Genomic DNA, 21,580 nt, shown 5'->3' with positions numbered 1-21,580 from the left:
AAAAATAGATGTAAGTTGGAGGTGAAATAAATAGGTTTTTACACTGATGACAGAGAATAAACCAAAAATAAATAATGAAGTCTAGTCTTCCAGAAGCTATAAAGGAAAATGACCTTCCTTTGCCTGGGGTCACAGACTGACCTTGTTTTGAAATGAATTTCTAGGATACTGACTAGATTGGGGGTTGGCAAGCTTTTTCCATAAAAGGCCAGAGAGTAAATAATTTAGACTTTGGGGGCCATATGGTTTCTGTAACAACTAATTCAACCCTGCAGATGAAGTGAGAAAGCAGCCATAGACGATATGCAACCAATGAGCATGGCTGTGCTCCAATACAACTTAATTTACAGAAAGATGATCTGGGCAGGATTTGGCCTGCTGGCTATCGTTGGTACTGACTCCTGGATTAAATGAACCACACACAAGCGTTTTGAACCTTTGAGTCTTGGATGTGGAGAAGAGTGTTGGAGGTGACAGGCCTTTATTTGGGCCCTTGCTCTGTGTTGAATATTGTCATAATTCATGGGAATGAGAGAGGAAAGCTACAAAGGGGAATACTAATGAGTTTTTTACCCCTATGGGCAAGTGGGGCTCAATCCTTGTGCTAGGTGAGGAAGCCGGGCAGTTTATTTGCCAACTTGTTCCTTATCGGTTGAGGGTTCTCCCCCAACGTGTCTGGCCCACCCTGCTCAGAGGGATCGTGATTCCCAGTTCAGAGAGTACCCTCGGGCAGAGAGACACCCAGGAAGCCAGGGGCCTGCACAGGAATTGTCCAAGTGATCTCTGTTAAGGGGACCCGAGTGCAGGTGACCCCAGGGGGAAGGCCAAGCAATACAGATGGGACGGCGACATTGCTTGCTACAGTAAGCACTACCTGAATCTTTGTGTTCACTCACTTTTGGGGAGGGAAGATTCCTGAATGGGCCCACTTACGTCTTCAAAGAAGGTTCTTGTTTGCAGCACTATCTCTTTGAAGTAGAAGCTCACGTCTCGGTCTGTGAGCAGCTCCAGGATCTTTTTTAGAGCCTTCAAGCTTTCACAGACGACTTCGGTGCGGGCCAGGTGATACAGGCCTCTGATGATAGATTCTAATATTATCTGCTTATGCTTCTTCACCTATTTTGAAATAAGGCCTCTTAATCTTGAAAACTGTTCTATGTGCATGTGGGATAGGGTAGGGGACTGCAGACAAGGAAACTGGAATTCTGGTAGGGTCACATGTACTTCAACCCAAGAGACACCAATGTAGCAATTTATTTGGATTTTTTACTTAATTTCTATGCAACCAAGAGGTGTGGGTTAGTAAATAATAATTTTTAACTCAAATATCCCCCTTTCCCCCCCACCCCACCTCCCAAATTCCTTTTACCTTGTGAGGGGCTCCAGAAGCTGTATTACCAAGTCCTCGGATGGCCATTTGCCTCAAAGTGGCATTGGAGTCCCAGGCACTCTGGTCCATGAGGATCAGCACTTCCCGTAGATTCCCATGCTTCCAAAGGATGGGCTCCTTCATGAGCTGAAAACAACCACTTGGCCCTTTAGTTAAAGGGAGTGGCCTCCCTTCCTGACAGTGACAAGCGCATCATAACTACACTTAGAGAGGAGCAGCAGGGCGCGGAGAAGCCCTCAGTGAGTCAGCAAGTGTTGCACAAACTAATCTCTAGGCGCCAGCGGCCCACAGGTCAAGGGTACGTGGCGACGGGGACCATAACATCTACTTGACAAGACGTTCCCTAATCCAAATGGAAAAATGGGAAAACGGGAGCGTTCCTGACAATGTCCCTGTTCTGATTCGCCTGGGACAAACTTTTTATGCCAGGGTGTGAGGGGACAATGATCTACCCGTTGGGTACTGTTTGTTTTGTCCCGGTCGCCCTGGTTCTCCAGGCTTCTCTGCCCAGGGAGGCCTGGTTTCTGCAGACCAGAGCGAAGAAGAGATTGGGCCTGGGTCCTTTGTCCCCCGGCATTCCCTGCTCAGGTGCCACATATCCGGCAGTGGCTGGATCTCTCTGCTACCAAAGCTTCCCCGAGGGGCCCCTTCTGGGGTTCCAGCGCCCACTGAACTCTTGACCCCGAGAGTAACCCCCCAGGGACACCCGGAGAGGCTGCCGGGCGGCGACGCGAAGCTTCTGTCTTGCCTCAGAGAAGAAGGCTGTGCCGGTTATCCGGTAGTTCTCCGAGGAGGAGGTGAGAGAGGAGAACAGTTGCTCCATGATGTCCAGTGTGAGTCCATATTGCCACACGGCCATGCTCCTAGAAAACGCAAGGCTCCAATTGTAGCAGAGACTTTTTTTTCTTTCTAAACAATGGAGGAAATTTGAGTCTATTTCTCCCTCAGGGAAAGAAATGATCTACGAAGGGATGTTCAGTGGAAGAGCAAACATCCTGTACCTACTCTGGAGTCTAATGCTTCGACTCTACAGTAGCCCTTCCAAGAGCCCTGCTGAGGTGCGGTTTTCCTAAAACTGTGCTCCGCATCCCGGGATTTTGAGGGGGTGGTGGGACCCGGGCTGCTCCCACACCGCTTCCCACCTCCCTTCGCTCTGTCTTCCCTGTTTTCTCTGCCGACTGCAGGCAAACCCTTAGTGGGCCCACTGCTTCCAGGGAAGCTGCCTACACTGCGTTTTTACTCTATTTTTAGTTTTCTCCTCTGTGTCCAGTTCTAGAAGGCCCGCCCCTTACCTGGCCAGTGCACACACTCCTACGTGGTGGGTGCTAGGACTGCTCAGCAGGGCCCATAAGTTGTCCCCCTCATCAGATTCCTTGGCAAGGCCCTCTTTCATGGCTTGGGCTTGCACACACTTCAGGGTTGCCGTCGAGAGCCTGAAGGAGACAGTGGGCGTCACAAAGTAAGTCAGCCCCACACAGGGGATTGTGGATCCCCCGGTTCCTCCCGTTCCCCTCAGGGTTCCCTCACTCTTGGATCAGCGGACGCTGTGCAAGGGGAAAAGATGGGCAACCCGATCTCACACTCTAGGGTCAGGGGGGCATGGAGATGATGGGAACTAATGCCACAAAATCTTGTCAACCTCTCATGAGAAAATAAAGCCCAGGATGGAAAGTGCAAAATACTGTATTTTGCTGATTCTAACACAGGCCTTTGGAAATAGGGTACATCCTGCGATGAGTGGTGTGTTACGGTAGTTGGCCCGGCAGAGGCTGTGGTGTAGTCAGTGTGACTGGTGTGAGCACAGGGATGTGCGTGGATTGAGGCTTGGCTCCTAACACTGTTGTCTCTTTAGTAAACTGACGTGTATTAATGGAGCTACATGTGTGGGGCCTAACGGCTGTTTAGGATCTCTTTAAAAAGGCTGATTTGATACCGGAATAAAAATATATGCCATAGGACAAGGGGGCAGAATGTTGCGATAGAGGATAAAAATCTCTGCCTGATAAAAGAGATTTTAAATGAGCTCTGAATAAATATACAGTAAAAATTTGAAAGTATAAGAAAGCATTGATTCATGGCCTAGCTGGGGATTCTTTCTTTTTTTATAATACTTAAAATAATTTTGCTTCCCTCAACTGGTGATGTCTTAAGTTTGATAAAATATGGTATTGATTTTTATTTTTCTGCTTTCCTTGGTGGCCCTGAGTATCACAGAATTCCAGCTTTCCTTGAACAGTCTCAATGAGAGAAAACAAATGAAACAGAGGAGGCCCTTGGGGGAAGCAAACAGAGCTGCTGTTTGTCGTTATTCTGAGCAACTACCCCAGAGATTGGCTCAGGAGCAGGAGAGCCTTGTTTCCTCAGGGGTAGTGGAGGCCACAGCAGCAGGCCGAGGCCCTGACTTCCACAGCTCATCCCCTAGAGTCTGGGACCCGGACACTGAGGAAGGCCATTTACCTGCAGGGGTCTGCTGTCTGCTGCTGTTCTCCCTGCTGCAACACCCGTCGCCTGCGGCTCCAGGTGGCAGTGGACATTTTCTGACCCAGGGTGCAGCTGACCAGCTTCAGGAGAAGAGTGAACACCTCTGGGTACAAGTTGGTGACAGGGGTGCCTGTTGAGACCACTTCATACATAGCACAGGCCACCTGAGGGGAGAGAGGACATTGTGGTCACACAGGCTCCTTTCCTCCAGGACATCTCCCTGGGCTGACCTTCAAGTCAGTTTTCTCCCCAAAGGATTGCTTTCTAGGTTGACCACACTCATGGTGAAAACAAAGCAAAACAAAAGAAAAAAACAAAACAAAACCAAAAAGAGCTGGAAAAGAGAGGACGTATTTGTCTGGAAACTTCTCAGCTCAGAAAGTGTTTCTCTCTCAGGACTGCCATGTTGGGCAACTCCAAATTCCAAGGGCAGGGGGACGGGGGACCGGCCAGGTAAAATGAAAGTTTTCTGGCCTTGAGGTCTTTCAAAAGGGTGCTTTTGGATATCTTGAAGACCAATTTGGAAATACAGATCATGGATTTTCTTTGGGAGGATGAGAAATTTGCTTCTAAAAGTGATAGCCACAGACAAAATTACTGCCATATTTGTCCAATACAAGCTGGAGTTGATTTAAAATCAGGGTGTGAGAGGGGAAGACGTATGATTAATGCCACATCACCAAATTCCAGGTGAGGACAGACCACGGAGTGGGACAATATTCCAGGTATGTGATGGGTTGTCCAACTCACTGCAATCGCCTCCACCCCGGCTAGGTCATCTTCTAATTCATTCTCAAGTTTGTCTGTTAGGGCTCTCAAGAGCTTCCCACTGGAGGCTGTGTTCTCAGCCAGAGCTTTCCACAGTGTCTTTGTGTCCCTAGGGTGGTAAGGCATGAAGCTGATAAGAAACAACTCCTTGGAATATGAGCTTTTTCATCTGCTCCTCTCTAAAACCACATTATGACTAATCAAAATTTCAAGGACAGATGGAGATGCCAATATGCCTGGCGATAAGAAGGATGTGTTATTTAACAGTCCAGCATTCTGGACGTGGGTTACTTAGGTTTGTTGATGTCCATTAAAGCAGAAACCTCTCACATAGGTGTATTCTAGGCAACCGGAAAGAGAAGAAATACTCATTTTCTAATACTTTTTCCTATGGTGTATTTTTTTTTAATCTCATCATTTAATGAGGACATGTTTATGAAAAAACACTTGGAAAAACACTCCTTGTGATTCAAACACCATTTTTGAAATTATTATTTAGATGAAATGTTCTCAATCTTTGTTTTTGCTTTCTTTCTCTCAAACCACAAATTCTTCCTCAATGCAGAGTGGCCTTTCCTGGGAGAAGGGACCAGATGTTAGAATATACCTGTCGAAGGGCAGAGGCTTCTGTAAAAGGTTGGCAACAACTGCATCCATGTGAAAGCTGGCTATCTGAGAGATGGCTTCCAGCATAAACTGAAAGCTTTCCTCCTTTTGTCTGAGGACTGGCATGTGATGATAAATCATGCTCAAGATCTCCAACAGCTTAAAAAAAAAAAAGCCAAATCAAACATTAAGTTGCCATTTTTCCTCTACGTGAATGTCTCTGGACTCATATAGTCAGCATATTATTCAAGGGTGGTTGATGAATTATAAATAATGTTGAAAACAATAATCAATTCTACACATGGCCTATCTCTTACTCAGGGGGATTATAGCTATACTGGGTATTTATTCTTAAATCAATGCAGCAAATATTTAGCGAAAGGCTGCTTTATGCCAAATATTGTGAGAGACGTTGTGTGGAATTTACCGAAGATGAATAAGATGTAACCCTCTCTCAAAAGGAATGAATGTTCTAATAAAGGATGTTAGTCATATACTCAAAGGCCTGTGCAAAAGGCAGTGTGTAGCAAATGGTATATAGGAGGTTCACAGGATTGATAGGGCAATCCAGAAGTAACTGAGGTCCCTTTGAAGGGACATCTGGCCTGAGTCTTGAAGGATATATAGCAATTTCAAAAGGCAAAATAGAGATGATGGAGGGAAAGTCATCCTCATCAGAAAGAAGAATACAGATAAAGATGTAAAAGAAAAAGCATGAGAATAGATGAAGCACAGATTTTTAGAGTAGTGAAACTATTCTGTATGTTACTGCAATGGTGAACACATGCAATTATACATTTGTCAACACCAAGAATGAATCTTAATGGAAACTATGGACTTTGGGTGACAATGATGTGTCAGTGTAGGTTCCTTGATTGTAACAAATGTACTACTGTGGTGTGGGGTGTTGATAGTGAGAGAGGATGTGTGTGTGTGTGTGTGTGTGTGGTGGGGGCAGAGGAGGTTTATGGCTATCTACTCAATTTTACTGTGAATCTAAACTGCCCTAAAAAAATCTATATAAAAAATTAGTAAGAGAGCATGGGCCCACGCGAATATGGTGAAGATTTCTGGATTAGGGGACTGGTTTGGAACACAGAGAAATGTGGGTGATGAAAGAAGATAACTTGATAGAAGATATGAAGATATGAAGCCAGATCCTAGAGAGCACTGAAGGTCACCCTTCCAAATTTGGGTGTTAATCTGTGGACAGCAGAGAATGATATTATACATTTGGATTTTTGATGTGAAGAAGGGAGATCTCTCTGCTAAAGTAACTTTGCTGCTAGTAGATATTTCTCTTATTTATTTTGGATAGACATTCTTAGGTTAAACACAACATTTTCTCTGATTTATAATTCCTTAAACATAAATATCTGGCAAGTATGATTGCCACAGAGCCCCATCTCAATGATGTTTGGAGAGGATTCCAGTCCCTATTGCTCCTTTTTAGTGCTAAACACACAAATACAATGACATTCCAAATATATGAAACTTTGATTCTCTAATGCCTAGCCTACTGCCTGGTATTGGCATAATCTGCACTTAATAAGTGTTTTTGGGTGTTTCTGGGTGGCTCAGTCAGTTGGGTGTCAGCTCTTGGTTCCAGCTCAGGTCAGGATCTCATGGATCCTGGGATGGACCCTTGAGTCTGGCTCTGTGCTAAGCAGGGAGTCTGCTTGGGGATTCTCTCCCTCTGCGTCTCCCCTATTCACTTTTTTCTCTCTCTGAAATAAATAAATCTTAAAAAAAAAAACCCTGTTTTTGAAAAAAACTGATTGGAGAATAATTAGCACAGGAATAATTTCTAAAGGTTATACATTGGAGAATTCTATAATTTATGGTTGATTGACCCTGGGATATGGGAACCATAACTTTCAACTATTCCTCTTGAGGTGACTTCATTGAGTTAAATATTCTCTTTTTCCTTATTAATCTTTGAATTGTTTGAATTCTGTTTCTCACCTCAAGAGAGAGGATCGAGCATCTCCATTTGGAGCTCTTAACCAAGCTTCCTGAACTCAAATCCTCTTCACTCTAACTCTCCAGCTGATAGCAGGGATTGAGGACTTTCCCCCAATCAGTTCTCCAATGACAGACTTCCTTACCAGAAAACCAACCCTAAGTTGTGTGGAAGAGCAGCCTGAAGAGTGGCAGTGAGATTAGAAACTCTACTGGCCCTTAGTGGCCATCCCAAAGATGATCCACGTGATCACCCCCTCCTTACAGATCTAACAACCAGTTTTCCAGAACCCAAATGCCCTTGGTTTGGAGCTGCTGTCTTTGGCTAGAGAGCAACAGTTGGGAAAGTTTGTTTGTTGTTGTTGTCGTCGTTTTAAGTCACAGACTAGAGAGGCAATTGAAACAGGGTGGGACAAGCACTCAACATGAACCTATTTGTTAATGTACAACTTGGGTCTCTGTTGAGGTCTCCTGAAGCTGTGTGTGCTCTTGCCTGTTGCCCATCAGTGGATAAGCTGAGAAGTGGCAACCAACGTGGCATTCCAGAAGTGTTAGAACTCTGCTCAGTGGTCAAACTGGTTGTCAGCTCACCTGTTCTTCCAAAGCAGCTCCCTGCTCCTTCAGGACCGTGATCATCCATATGCCACAGGCATGTGTACAGGTGGGGTTAAGGCTCTCCAGACCATCCAGGGTTTCCTCCAGGAACATTAGAATTTCTTCAGTTGGGATTAGTTTACTGACAATCTGAGAATGCACCCGGAAAGACTGATATTATCAACTACCTCACTTCATGCTGCTATTGTTTTAGGATTTTGGAAACCACTGGAATTTCCAAACAGCATATGACTGGGCCATAGGAACTACAGAAAATATAAAAACAGACGTAGACTTTACCCTGCAACTCTAGGCAAACTTTCCTTGGAGTTACCCTTTTATCATTTTATATTTATTGAATCCCAAGACTGCTGAGTCAACTTCTCCAAACTTGAAAGTTATAGTGTGCTCCACACTCCACTCCATAACAATTTATATGCTATAAATTACTTTCACATACATTTCATATATCACAGAAATATGTCTTGAGTCTTCCAAAGAATAGTTAAGGCTTGAGAATTTAGGAAAATCTATCACCAAGTATTAAGGGCTCTGTTCAATACCACTTGTATCACAATACCCATGTAAGTATGAATTATTGAGTTCTGCCTTTTGCTCTTCCATGTTTCAAAATTAAGAGTAGTCAACAAAAATCTAGAAAATAAAAACTTTGCAATTTTGATCTCTAAGTACAAGAACTATATAGAATGGGTGACAGAAGTGCGTGATTATGAGTGTGTGTATACAGGCTAATGAAAAGGCAGGCAGGGACGTGAAAGGTTGGCAGTTTGAATGAATTCTAGGAACATTGTCTGAGGCTTTAACCAAGCAAGATCAGTATGTAGGTATGACAGCAATCCAATTCACAACTGACTTCTCCCTCCATTAAGTGGCCTGATGACTGATATTTGGTAGAACTCTTCTTGAAAGGAAATTAATCCCTTTTCATGAGTAAGTGCATGTCTCAACCAGTTTCTGAGTAATTTTGATTCTAAGATCAAGGAACTAGACTGCCACATCTGTTCTGTGTAACAGCAAATTCCTGTCTGGGCTCCAAACTCAATGGTATCTGTTTTTTTTTTTTTTTTTTTTCTTTTTTTTTATCTCACATTGGGATAGATGATGGTTTAGGAAGAAAGAAAGGAGGGGAACTCATGTTTCTGAGCACCTATTATACAACAGATACTTTCTTAGGCATTTGACATATGTTTCCTCCATGCTTCCCAACTGGCCTCTCTCTCTCCCTTATTCTGGTCACCTTCTTGTCATCTCTGCTGCTGCCATCTTAGTCCAAGCCACCTAATCTCACACCTGGATTCTTGTAGTTTCCTCCAAACTGACCTCATTAATTTCACTCTTGCTGTCCTGTATCATAGTCTGAACACAGCAGCCAGATGACCCTTAGGAAATATAAGTCTTATCATGCTCTTTTTTGCAGAAACACCACGAGCTCAGAAGGGGCTTTTACAAATTAGGAAGAGACACCCTGTCCTCAAGACAGTTCACTTATCTCTGTAAGCATATGGTCATAATGACTGAGGGCAAGCATTGTGTCTTTTTCTATCCTTACAGCCTAGAACAAAGTCCAGCATATGGTAGATGCATAGGGCTTAGTAGGTGAATGAGTAAATGATTGAATAAATGAATCAATTCATTGATTAATCCTCAGAACAACTCTGAGAGGTAAGTTATTATTGTTATTTTTAATGAGGAGAATGGGCTTCAAGTGCACACAGCATCATCTGATAGACTCCAAAGTCCTCGTTCCTTCTACTCCATCCCCCTCCCTCCCTCACCCTGAAGAGGGATGCTTGGTTCATAAGATTTCCCAGAGTATGAAATGATCAGTAGCAGATGTTGACTGAGCACATATATTCAGGGTTAACAGATGATAGGACAAAGAATGGCTAGATCGTTGCTCTCCTTGGCAGTGAGGCATATACAGCTTACTCATTGGAAATCAACCCAGAATCATCTTTACATCCCTTGGCTAGTCTTCTGTATCTATTATATTACCTTTGCTATTTTAGAAGAAATCTTGATCTGGACTTGCACATCATCACACTGTAGCCCTTCCTGCAGATCCTGCAGTCTTTCCACCTCTGGGTGAGTGCCTAAAATCCACAAGGGGAGACAGATGCAGGAGTTCAAAGACCTGATAGGGTTTAAAGAGGTTGGCTGTACTTTGACATGACACTAATTCAGCTGCTGGATACTTTTCACAAATGCACTAAAGCCTGTCTGATGGGAGGGTGGGCATAAGAGCAAACACGGATTGAGTAGTTTCTACATGCTGGGCACCAGGCTAAATACTCTATGTACAATGATCTCATTTATTACTCATAAACATCATCTAAGGTAGACGCTCCTGTTTTTGCAGACGAGGAAGGATAAAAAGTCAGTTGGCCATGGTTATCCAGTGACTAAAAATAGGAGAGTCAGAATTTGAACCCTGGTCTGACACCAGTGCCTAGGCTCTCACTATTCTGCTATACTGCTGTCTCTCCTGGGAGTTCTCTTCAGCCCTAAGCCACTTTGGGGAAAAGGGAACCCGGAAAGGTATCTGTTACAATAGGAACATCAGCAACTTTATAAATGGTGGTTGAAACCAATTTATAAACTCAGAGCTAAACGGTAACGATTTTCTGTTTGTTGTTCGAATGTAGGGTAATTGTGCAAACTAACACCTGAACCCTTCTGTGGAAGGCAGCCTAGCCCAGTGCAACACAGGGACTTGGGAGTCAGACAGACCTGGGCTCACAGCCCAGCTCTACTACATTTTGGAGCCGGTAAATTTCTTAACCTCAGCTCTCTCATTGCAACACTGAGCATTAAATGGTACTTAATTTAGCATCACACTAGTTACTTGTACTCAGCAGGTGGTTAATAATCACATTCTTTCTCCCTGCCATGCTTATTTGACCTATCAAGGAAAAGAGTTAACGTAGATAATGAGGTATGGGATTTCTGATTAACAAAGAGTATTTGAAAACCTGATTTTCGCATGTTTCAGGAACATAAAGTATGCTAAAGGAAGAGTAGGTACAACACTAATAGAATTGAAATCCCTCTCTTCCTATGAGGTTCCTCTCTGGATGTTACTTCTCTTAGTAGGATGGGCCCTTGGTTCTTACTTCCTTAACTCATTTTTCATTTTCTGGCTTAGTACAAACATATATCTTAATGAATTATCTTCCCATATCCCAAAAGACTTTCATACGTACTTTGACTCTGCTGAATTTTTTTTTCTTCTTTTCCACTAACCAACCAACGCTTCCCCCACCCCCAATTCCAACTTTTGGCTTTAATATACTTTTCTGAGCTGAATTTTAGAATTGTAATATATCTGCGCCTCCAGCATCAGAGAAGTGCTTGACACATGGAAACGACTTAATAAGCATTTTCTGAGTATCCAAAAGAATGAGGAACAGAATACAGGTGTGAGATGGCATTAAACCTAGACCAGCGTTCCGGCCGTGCCTAGGCTGCGCAGAACTGCGCACGCACAGTGCAGGACCCTCCTCTGGGAAGCACCTGCTGATTTAACGTGGACGCAAGGCCCTGATTTGCTGGTTTACAGCCTGAACTGAAGTTTTAAAATTCCTTACATTTCCTGATATTGCTACTTCACGTGCAGAGAGAGCACTTAGAGAGCAGGTAGAGGTCCTGTTCTGGAAGCTGGAAAACCCCCCACAAACTTGTCTTTCCTAAATAACTTTGAAAATCACTTAGCATCATAAGACTAGTGAAATTTCCTCCTGAAGAAATCCACATGACAGAGGAAGCATTGCTAATATGCCCAAGTGCTCAGTGATTTAAATTGGTCACTCTCAAAACATTTTACCTACCTCAATGGACATTTATGATGCTTTGGTGTTACTATCTTTGTTTTTAAAAATAGAAAAACAGAGCCACTGGGGGGCAAAGATCCAATAGATGAATTCTGTGACATGATTAAAGCATTAGAATGCAGAAATGACTGAACTGGGGAGAGAGAGGGAGAGAGAGACAAGGAGAAAATCCAAGAACAAAAGAAAATAGGTATCTTCATTTGTGGGTTTCTCATCTTTCCCTCACCTTTTATACAGAACAAACCAATAGTGGAGCTAGCAGCTGCTTGACGGATGGTAGGCAGAGTGTCACAGGAGTGAGGAGCCAGGAGGCCGAGGAGTGAACCGATTTTAAAGTTTTCTGGTGCCTGCAGGATAAAGTAGACCCTCAAGATTATGCGGCAGCTTGATGACATCCCAGAATATTCCCAGCAACACTGGATCTGAAGTCCCTTCTTTTCCCCCTATAGGTCCTTAGAGTAAATGAAATTGAATCTTGAACCCTTTCCTTAAGGGCAGTGGAAAAATAAGCTAGTGAGCATGTAAAGACAACCAAACAGGTTTAATCCTGAGTGAGAAGATACCTCTTAGATGGTTCTCTGGAAAGCACCCCATTCTGGAACTGGAGATCCAGCATGCAGGGGCTTTGGATTCCAAAGGCCTCAGGGATCCCTGTTGTTAGCAAGCAATGAAACCTATCCACTCCAGGGGATTACGTACCTCAATATCATTTGTCAGCACTTTTGCAGTGATCTGGAAGGCTCTTTCTCTTTCCCAATCTTTTTGTGAAACGAGCCACATTCGGAGAAGCTGTTGGTCAAAGAATAAATGTTCTTTCTTTAGTGCTCGTCATTTTACTCATTCCCATTCTCTAACTTTTGCTCTCTCTCTCTGCCTCTTCTGTAACAGAGTGCTCCCCTCCCACAGACAATATTTAAGTGGACTGGCCCTATGTGATGGGTTAAAGGGCCAGGTGAAGACTCTGAGGTAGAGTCTGGAGTGTTGCTCTGCCCCACAGATGAGGGAATGTGGGAATCTGTTTGAGCAGTGGGCCTACTCACATTGAACATTTCTTGACAGTCCTCTGCTTTTACATTATCCCACATCATGGTCCTCAGCAGCCTTCCTAGAGCATCCATGGATCGTTCGTAGAGAAACTGAAAATCCAATGTGAGCATGAGTGTCAGGCTGAGGCAGGAGAGTGGAGTCCCACTGTGGCCCTTGATTCTACTCAGGCCTTACCCCCACGTACATTAATGTGTTCCTTGTCCTTGTCTGTCTCGCCTTCATCTTTGAGTTTTTCCAGAGGTGGAAGGGGAAGCAGCCTGCGAATATTCTCTTCAAGAATATTTAGGTGGTCATTTAGTGAGAGCTGAGGGTTCAGTTTACTGAAAAGAGAACCATGTGGAGGGATGGATATTATGATGACAAACAAAACATAGCCCAGAAGAGTTCTCAAGAACTGCCAGCCACCTCTGAGAGGGTCAGATATGCTTGCTGACATATTGGAATGTTGCAGGAGGCGGTGACAGAAATAGGGAGAGTTTGAGGACATAGAATCAGACTGTACTGGTGCATATAGTCAACATGCTTCATCTCTAATTTACTACAGTGATAAATCATCACTAGCTTTGTGTTACTTAACTTTTTATTATATGATCTGTGATAACATTAACCTATTTATTTTTTTCTGGTGCTCATTGTGTGTGTGTGTGGGTGTGTGTGTGTGCACGTGCCCATGTGTGTGTATATGTGTGTGTAATGATTCTAAGTTTGGAGCAGTGAATTCTATCAATTTCATTTGTCTTCTCGCGTTATAAGTAGGGTCTCACATACTTTATGTATTCATGAGGGTACCTATAGTAAAGAGGCTGGAATCTTCCTTCCTTCCTCCTTCCTTCTCTCTCTCTTCTTTCCTTCCTTCTCTTTCTCTCTCTTTCTTCCCTCCCTTCCTCCCTCCCTTCCTTCTTTCCTTCCTTTCTCCCCTTATTTCTTTCTTTCAGCCATTTACTACTAACAACATGAGGATATGAACAAACCTAGACATAACTTGGAAAAATGCAAATGTTCAATAAACATGAAAATCCCCATTTATTATGTAATAAATGTAAACAAAGACAATGCAATACCATTTGTCAGCTATCATATTAGCAAAGAAATGAAAAACTATGACATGGTCAGGGCAGGGTAAAATTGATTCTCTCATAGGGAAGTAAAAGTCAGTACCAGCTGGGACAGGTCTATTGAAAGTGTTTAAATATGTTGGTATAAGCTGAACAGTCTTTTCATCTTTATTATCTGGCTGACTTAAAAAAATTAACTTATTGAGGTATAATTTATGCACAATAAGCTGCATCTGTTTCAAGTGTGCAATTAAATGAGTGTCACACCCATGAAACCACCACTATAATCAATATAGAACATCCAGATTTTTCTTTATGCCCCTTCACAGCTCATTTCTTCCTTCACACTGGCCCCAGGTAAACACTGATTGGTTTTCAGTCATTAGAGATCAGTTTGCAAGTTCTATAAGTATTCTGTCCAAATGAGGGACACTAGCAACGAGTAGCTATCCAACACCCAAGTGTGGGTAGTCTGAATTAAGACATGCTATAATTCTAAAAGACACTGAATTTTAAAGATTTAGTATGAAAAATCATATAAATTATCTCATTACATTTTAAAATATCAAATATATGTTGAAATGATAATATACTGAATATATTGGATTAAGCAAAATAATTATTAAAATTGCTTTGTGTCTTTTTACTCTTTTAAAAGTGACTACTATTTTAAATGACATACGTGACTTGCATTATATTTAGACTTGACAACACTGTTTTAGAGCCTAGTTAATTCTTAATTCATCTTCAGGATTTATTTATTTGAGCTTTCTTCAAACTTCACTTATCTTTGTAAATGGCAATCTGTGCCTTCCCTTATGTTGCTTCTTACAACATTTTAGAGAAATTACGTGGGTATGTTTCACATCTATTTTACCTAGTAGGCAAAGCCATATATTGTTCAGGGCAAAGCCATATTTAGTTAATGATTATCCTTTGAACCTAGCTCCATGCCTGATACATGGATGACATTGAATAATATTTATTGAACTAAATTGTCAACTTTTATGTTAAAAGTTCAGAAAGCATTTTTTTTGCACAAAGGTGTTTGCTAAAATATTATCTATAGTTTTAAAAACTGAAAAATATAACAAGAGAAAGTTGGTTAAGTAATACAAGACATACCTATACAATAAGTTATTAAGCAGCCATTAAAAATGCTATTTGTTACCTCAATATAAAAAAGGCCATATATGAAAATCCTACAGCTAATATCATATTAATGGTGAATGGCTGTAAATTTTTCCTCTAGATCAGGAATAAGATAAGGGGGGCACCTGGGTAGCTCAGTGGTTGAGCATCTGCCTTTTGCTCAGGTCATGATCCTGGGGTCCTGGGATTGAATCCTGCATCAGGTTTCCCTTAGGGAGTCTGCTTCTCTCTCTGCCTATGTCTCTGCCTCTCTCTCTGTGCCTCTCTTGAATAAATAAATAAAATCTTTTTAAAAATTCCATTTAAAAAAAAGGAATAAGCTAAAGATGCGTGCTTTTGCCACTTTTATTTAACATAATACCAGAGGTCCTAGTCAGAGCTATTAGGCAAGAAAAAGAAATAAAGGCCATCTAGATTGGAAAGGAAGGAATAAAACTATCTCTGTTTGTAGATGACATGATTTTATATGTAGAAAACCCTAAAATTCACAAAAAATTATTAGAATAAATTAAACAATGTTGTAGAATATAAAATCAGCCTACATAAATCAGTTGTGTTTCTGTACATTAACAACGAACAATCAAAAAATCAAACAATTCCATTTACGACAGCACCAGAAATAATAAAATACTTTATTTAACCAAGGAAACAAAAGATTTGTGCTCTGAAAACGATAAAATGTTGTTAAAGGAAATTAAAGAAGACACAATGGAAAAACATACTATGTTCATGGATTTGAGGACTTACTATTATTAAGATACCCATGCTACTCAAAGCAAATTATAGATTTAATGTAATCCCCATTAAAATCCCAATGGCAGTTATTACAGATATGAAAAAAATCTATCCTAAAATTCATATGAAATTTTAAAGGATCCCAAATAACCAAAATTATCTTGAAAAATGACAAAGTTGGAGTTCTCACACTTCCTTGTTTAAAGCTTATTACAAAACCATAATAACTAAAACAGTGTGGTATTGCCAGAAAGAGACAGAGAGACATACATAGATTAATGAAATAAACTCTGGCATACATGGTCACATTATTTTTAACAAGGGTTCCAAGACCATTCAGAGGAGGAAAGGACAGTCTTCAATAAATGGTGTTGGGAAAATTGGATATCCACACGCAAAAGGGTGAAGTTGGACCCTTACCTTATACCATATACAAAAATCAACTTAAAATGGAGCAAATATCTAAATGTAAGACTTTACATTATTAAACTCCTAGAAGAAAACTTGGGGGAAAAGCTTAATAATATTGAATTTGTCAATGATCTCTTGGATATAATACTAAAAGCACAGATAACAAAAGTACAAATGGGACAATATAAAAATTAAAATCTGTGCATCAGAGGGCACAGCTAATGCAGTGAAAGACATCCTATGGATGGGAGAAAATATTTGCAAATCATATTTCTATTGAAGGGCTTATAACCAGAATATATAGAGAACTCTGACAACTCAACAACAGAACACAAAGAATCAACTTTAAAAAATGGACGAAGGAATTAAATAGACATTTTTCCAAAGAAGATGTAAAAGTAGGTAATGAGCATATGATATCATGCTGAGAATTGCTAATTATTAGAGAGATACAACCCCAAACCACAATGAGATACTGAGGATGGCTGCTATTAAAAATAAACCAGAGGGGCGCCTGGGTAGCTCAGTCAGTTAAGTGTCCAACTCTTAGTTTCCACTCAGGTCATGATCTCAAGGTCTTGGGATTCAGCCCTGTGTTGGGCTCCAAGCTCAGTGGGGTGTCCACTTGAGATTCTCTCTCTCTCTCTCTCTCTTTCTCCCCCTCTGCACCTCCCCCCTGCTTGTGCAGTCTCTCTCTCTCTCTCTAAAACAAATAATCTTTAAAAAAAAACAGAAAAAACCAAAGGATGACAAAAATATGGAAAAATTAGAACCCTTATGCATTGATGACAGGAATGTAAAATGGTGCCACTGCTATAAAAAGCAGTATCATGGTACCTCAAGAAATTAAAAATAGAATTATTGTATGATCCAGCAATCTTACTTCTGGGTATATACTCAAAAGAATTGAAAGCAAAGTCTAGAAGAGATATTCATGGACCCATGTTCGTTAGTAGCACTATTCACAGCAGCCAAAACATGCAAACAACCCAAGCATCCATTGCATGAATGGATTAACAAATATGGTACACCATACATTAAATGGAATATTACTCAGCCTTAAAAAGGAATGAAATTTTGACACACGTTATCACATGGATGAACATCATCCTAGTGAGATAAGCAAGACACAAAAAGAAATACTGCATGATTCCACTCATATGAGATAACTAAAGTATGTAATTCATAGAGACCGAAGGTAGAATGGTGGTTGCCAGCGCTAGTGGGAGGAGGGAATGGGGAGTTGTGTAATGCATACAAAGCTTCAGTTTTATGAGATGAAAAGAATTCCTGAGGTTGATTGCACAACAGTATGATTGCACTTAAACTACTGAACTATACACTTAAAAATGGTTAAGATGAAACATTTTATGGGTATTTTACCAAAATGAAAAATTTTTTTAAACAATGAAAAAAAGAACAATGTTGGTGAAGAATTGGTAATAAGGAAATATTTAAGGTGAAGTGAGGAAAAAAGGGATGCAGCTGTACATAGAGTAGGATCTCAGCTCTGTACTTTTTTTTTTAAAGACTTTATTTATTTAGTCATAGACACAGAGAGAGAGAGGCAGAGACATAGGCAGAGGGAGAAGCAGGCTCCACACAGGGAGCCCGATGTGGGACTCGATCCCGAGTCTCCAGGATCACACCCCAGGCTGCAGGCAGCGCCAAACCGCTGCACCACAGGGGCTGCCTCTCAGCTCTGTACTTAAAATGGAGAATTAGGTATGAAGACTTGGATGTATACCAAAATGTTGAAAACAAGGGGTGATTTTTATTATTTTTAAAAAACTTTTTATAGTTTCCAAGGTTTTTTTTTTAAGATTTTATTTACTTATTCATGAGAGACACACAGAGAGGCAGAGACATAGGCAGAGGGAAAAGCAGACTCCTCACAGGGAGCCCAATGTGGGATTCAATCCTGGACCCTGTGATCACTCCCTGAGCCAAAGGCAGACGCTCAACCTCTGAGCCATCCGGGTGTCCCTAGTTTCCAAGTTTTAACAATGAATTTATATTTCTCTTACTGCAGGGGAGAAAATATTATTTTAAAAATTTGGTTAAAATTATTTCCTTCTTCAGGTTTATTGCTACTAACCAACTAAAATATGATTAGGGCTTTCATAAGTTTTTAATGGGAATATTAAAATTTGCTGAGGTCTAGGAAGAGAAATTTCCTTCTGCACAGAAACTTCAATCCTCCTGTATCAATAAATCTGACTCCTCTGAGTCACTCTTTACCCCTGTCCATCACTGAAAGATCAGCCCCTCTAGTCAGTTCTGTAAGTTTGAAAAGAGGGAAAAGCCTCTATTTGGAAAAAAAAATACCCATTGATAAGCTGTGTTCATTTTAGGGGAGGATATACTGGAGTAGGCACTGATTGATAAGTCAGTTGGTCAGAAGGAGGATATTGGGGATGAAATATTTTTTTCAATGAGAGCAAGAAAAATCCTTTACCTGAGGTATCTGATGGCGATTAAGGCTTTCCACCGAACAGGACTAGCTAAGGAGTCCAAGGGCTCATCCCTGATGAAGTCCTGCAATACAAAGGGATGAAATATTCTAGAAAGGATCTAGGGAGTTTCCAGATGCAGCTGCAGCCCCACTGGACTGTTGGGTGCCCTTGGTGCATACAATGGCAGAGATCTGTTACCTGGGACTGGTGAGTTGTACCCATTTAAAAAAAGATAGCTCTGCACTCATGGTAACAGTCTTTACAAGACCTTGTCCATGTCCTCTCTGCACTTACCAGCATGTAACCCAGCAGCACCTCCTTGTAGGAGAACTTGAATCCCTGATCCTCAGCATCAAGGACAGCAATACCAATCTCAGTGATACTTCTTGTGAAACTCATTTGCAGATCCATGTCCTACAGCAAAATGATTCACAGTGCAAGCCAAAGTCTTGGGTTCCACACCTGGTTCTATAACCCCAGTTCTTGACCTAGGGTAGAACTATGTGCCCAGACAGAAATGAGACTCTCTGCTTCTTTTTGCCATCTCTACTTCAGTCTAAGATCAAAGTTGCAAAGGAAGTGAAAAACCAAGGTCAATTTCTATTCCTCCCCCCACCCCCTGTCCCCAGAGATTGAGGTTCTATACAGCAGTGGCTTTCAAACTTTTTGGACCATTAACTATATAGACTGTAGGAAACAGTTTACAATTCTACTCTGTACTTATATGCACTATATGTAATATATATATATATATAACATATATATGTTAAATATAATAACTGAAAGCTTTATGATCTTCTTATTGCTAAATGCAGTGTACTCTTCTATTTCTCTTTTATTGCATTACAAAAATTTGCTGGTTGTGATCTATTAGACTGATTTCATGGTCTTCTGGTGGGTCACAGCACATAGTTCTAAGAACACTGCTGTAGATTACAGTATAACTTCCAAACCACCTGGAACCAAATATAGCTCTCTGTTCTGTCATAGATTAGGCTCAGGGATCCTGGCTTTAGGATTAATTAGATATATATTGGGATCCTATCCTCTGGAATCAACCCAGGTGGACATCTATGCTTACTGCATTTCCAGGGAGCATGCTATGTATTTAAATATATTTGTATTCAAATATATTGCATACCTTGCTCATCACAGACATGCCCAGAACCTGAAAAACCAAAGGTAAAAGCAGATACTAGAGCAGCAGTTAGAATTCCCTCACACCAGCAAAAAGAGCCACCCACCAACCTGAAAACAACAGCTAAGCAGGACACTGAGTCTTGCCAAGGGGTGAGGGCTGTTCGCTTCCTCTCCCATTTCCAAAGTGAGACCCCTATATACTTTGGCAGACTTTTCCTCCAGGTGCGTCTAACTAAGCCTTTAGCTTTCAAGCCTTATGATTTTAAGAGGTTCTAACAGATTTTGGTAAGAAAAAGGATAGAGGCTCTTGGCAGAAAGAGGAGTGAAAAGCTGTAATATGAAAGTTAATAGGGCAGCTGACTTTGGAACTGAGATACAGTTAGTTCTGCTTTGATGCTTGCCTTGAAAATGCAAATTTGTTCCAGTGAAATCGATCTGTGAATAAATACTTCTAGCATATTCTTAATTTTATGTTTGCTTATGCACAGTTTTGTACATGACAGTGAAAGCTGAGCCAGCCAAACAGAGTGGTGTAGGAATACTCAAATACCTCAAACATGCCAGCTGCCTCAGTTTACCACGGTATGAACTGCTCCCCATTTAAACCTGGCCTTCTAGTTGTCTGTCTGACTTCAAACGACCTTTCTTCCTACCACCATTTCACAAGAACTCACAACTTTCACAAATGAATTCGGGTTTTTTTCAAGAAAAATTGCCTTATTTTTTTTTTTTTGTAGTATTTTTTATCTACTTCTTAGCTTGTTTTTAACATTAGATTCCTATTTTTTATATGTCGTTGATGGGGTTTTTGAATGTTGTGCCCCTCTCCCATTTCCCCTATAATCACTGTGGTTTTTCTTGTACTATCTTGTGCATATGTTGCATTACGGCAGAAACTGACAGTACCGTGAAAATATAGTATAGTCATAATTATCTAAAACATATTTGTCTCCTTTCTTCTTTTATTTTTATCATGGTTTCCATCAATGCTTGCCTAAAAACTAATTTAACACAAATGTCTTTTTTTAAAACTATGTCTTTGGTTTTCATCGTTGCTTATCAAATTTTGGGTACATCAGAATCACCTTTTGAGGAGGATGTTAAACAATACAGGTTCGGAGATCCACCCTGAAGACTGGGAGTCATTAAGGACCTCTATTTTTAACAGACTCTCCAGGTAATTCTCATGCAACTGACGTGTGAGGATCACTGTCCTGTTCCCTTCCACTAGCATATACTTATATCTGTGATATCACAAGTTCCCTATGATTCCATTCTTATCACATAAACACATGAATAAATGTCAAGAACAGATTTATCAAACAGGTGGTGTGTGGAGAGCACAGAAGAGGAGATAAGGGAGCATAAGGTACAATCCCTAACATCAAGGTGCCAACAATCTAATGTGGGAGCAGATGTGCTCATAATCAGTAAGAGCTTCTGAAACTTGGCTGTGGATAAGAATCATTTATAAACCTCTTAAAAATACAGATGTCAGATTTCAACCTAGACTGACTGAAGCAATCTCCCTGAAAAATGGCTCTGGGAAGCTGTATTTCAAACTTGATCGCAAGGTGATTTTTAGGTAGCTAACCTGGTACTAGTTAGCCAAATGGATAAATTGACAGTACATACAAAGCATATTATTAAAGGTATAAAAAGTTCTATGGGGGACAGAAATGATCAGATGGATTCTAACTCAGTTGTGGGGTTCTGAGGTGAGAATATTCCTCGTGTGTTTAAGAACCATCAGAGGCAGTCAGGTTGACTGGTATGAATGTGTGTGTTGGGGTGTATATGAAACAGTACAACATGAGGTAGGTTGAGTAGACTGATTAATGACACATTTTTATTCACTTAAAAATACATATATTGCACTGACTAGTTGTCAGGCACTATTTTAGGTGGTTCATCTATACCATGTAAAAGGTT

At 41.0% G+C, this 21,580-nt stretch overlaps 1 protein-coding gene across 9 annotated transcripts in view; it reads right to left on the bottom strand.

Annotated features, from left to right (window-relative positions):
• The window catches only part of MROH2B (maestro heat like repeat family member 2B), a 62,989-nt gene that overhangs the window by 6,080 nt on the left and 35,329 nt on the right, over positions 1–21,580 (bottom strand). For 8 of the 9 annotated variants that reach the window (XR_003131663.3, XM_025436362.3, XM_025436361.3 and 5 more), the window contains 16 exons: positions 19,650–19,676; positions 18,803–18,922; positions 18,511–18,590; positions 12,884–13,019; positions 12,693–12,788; positions 12,352–12,441; positions 11,879–11,999; positions 9,818–9,915; positions 7,799–7,951; positions 5,247–5,404; positions 4,622–4,748; positions 3,848–4,035; positions 2,683–2,823; positions 2,139–2,253; positions 1,370–1,516; positions 934–1,116 (listed from right to left, as the gene is read on the bottom strand). Coding sequence is in view for 8 of the 9 variants with exons in the window: in XM_025436362.3 (XP_025292147.1) it covers positions 934–1,116; positions 1,370–1,516; positions 2,139–2,253; positions 2,683–2,823; positions 3,848–4,035; positions 4,622–4,748; positions 5,247–5,404; positions 7,799–7,951; positions 9,818–9,915; positions 11,879–11,999; positions 12,352–12,441; positions 12,693–12,788; positions 12,884–13,019; positions 18,511–18,590; positions 18,803–18,922; positions 19,650–19,676 (1,980 nt within the window). In the remaining variant the exon portion in view is untranslated. Of the gene's footprint in view, positions 1–896; positions 1,117–1,369; positions 1,517–2,138; positions 2,254–2,682; positions 2,824–3,847; positions 4,036–4,621; positions 4,749–5,246; positions 5,405–7,798; positions 7,952–9,817; positions 9,916–11,878; positions 12,000–12,351; positions 12,442–12,692; positions 12,789–12,883; positions 13,020–18,510; positions 18,591–18,802; positions 18,923–19,649; positions 19,677–21,580 lie in introns of all 9 variants that reach the window. The other variant, XM_025436363.3, reaches the window with a different exon arrangement.

The sequence above is a fragment of the Canis lupus genome, chromosome 4, assembly GCF_003254725.2.
Source record: "Canis lupus dingo isolate Sandy chromosome 4, ASM325472v2, whole genome shotgun sequence".
In the NCBI taxonomy this organism is placed as follows: Eukaryota; Metazoa; Chordata; class Mammalia; order Carnivora; family Canidae; genus Canis; species Canis lupus.
Note: the sequence above shows the minus strand (reverse complement) of the source record. Positions and strands in the feature narration are given on the sequence as shown.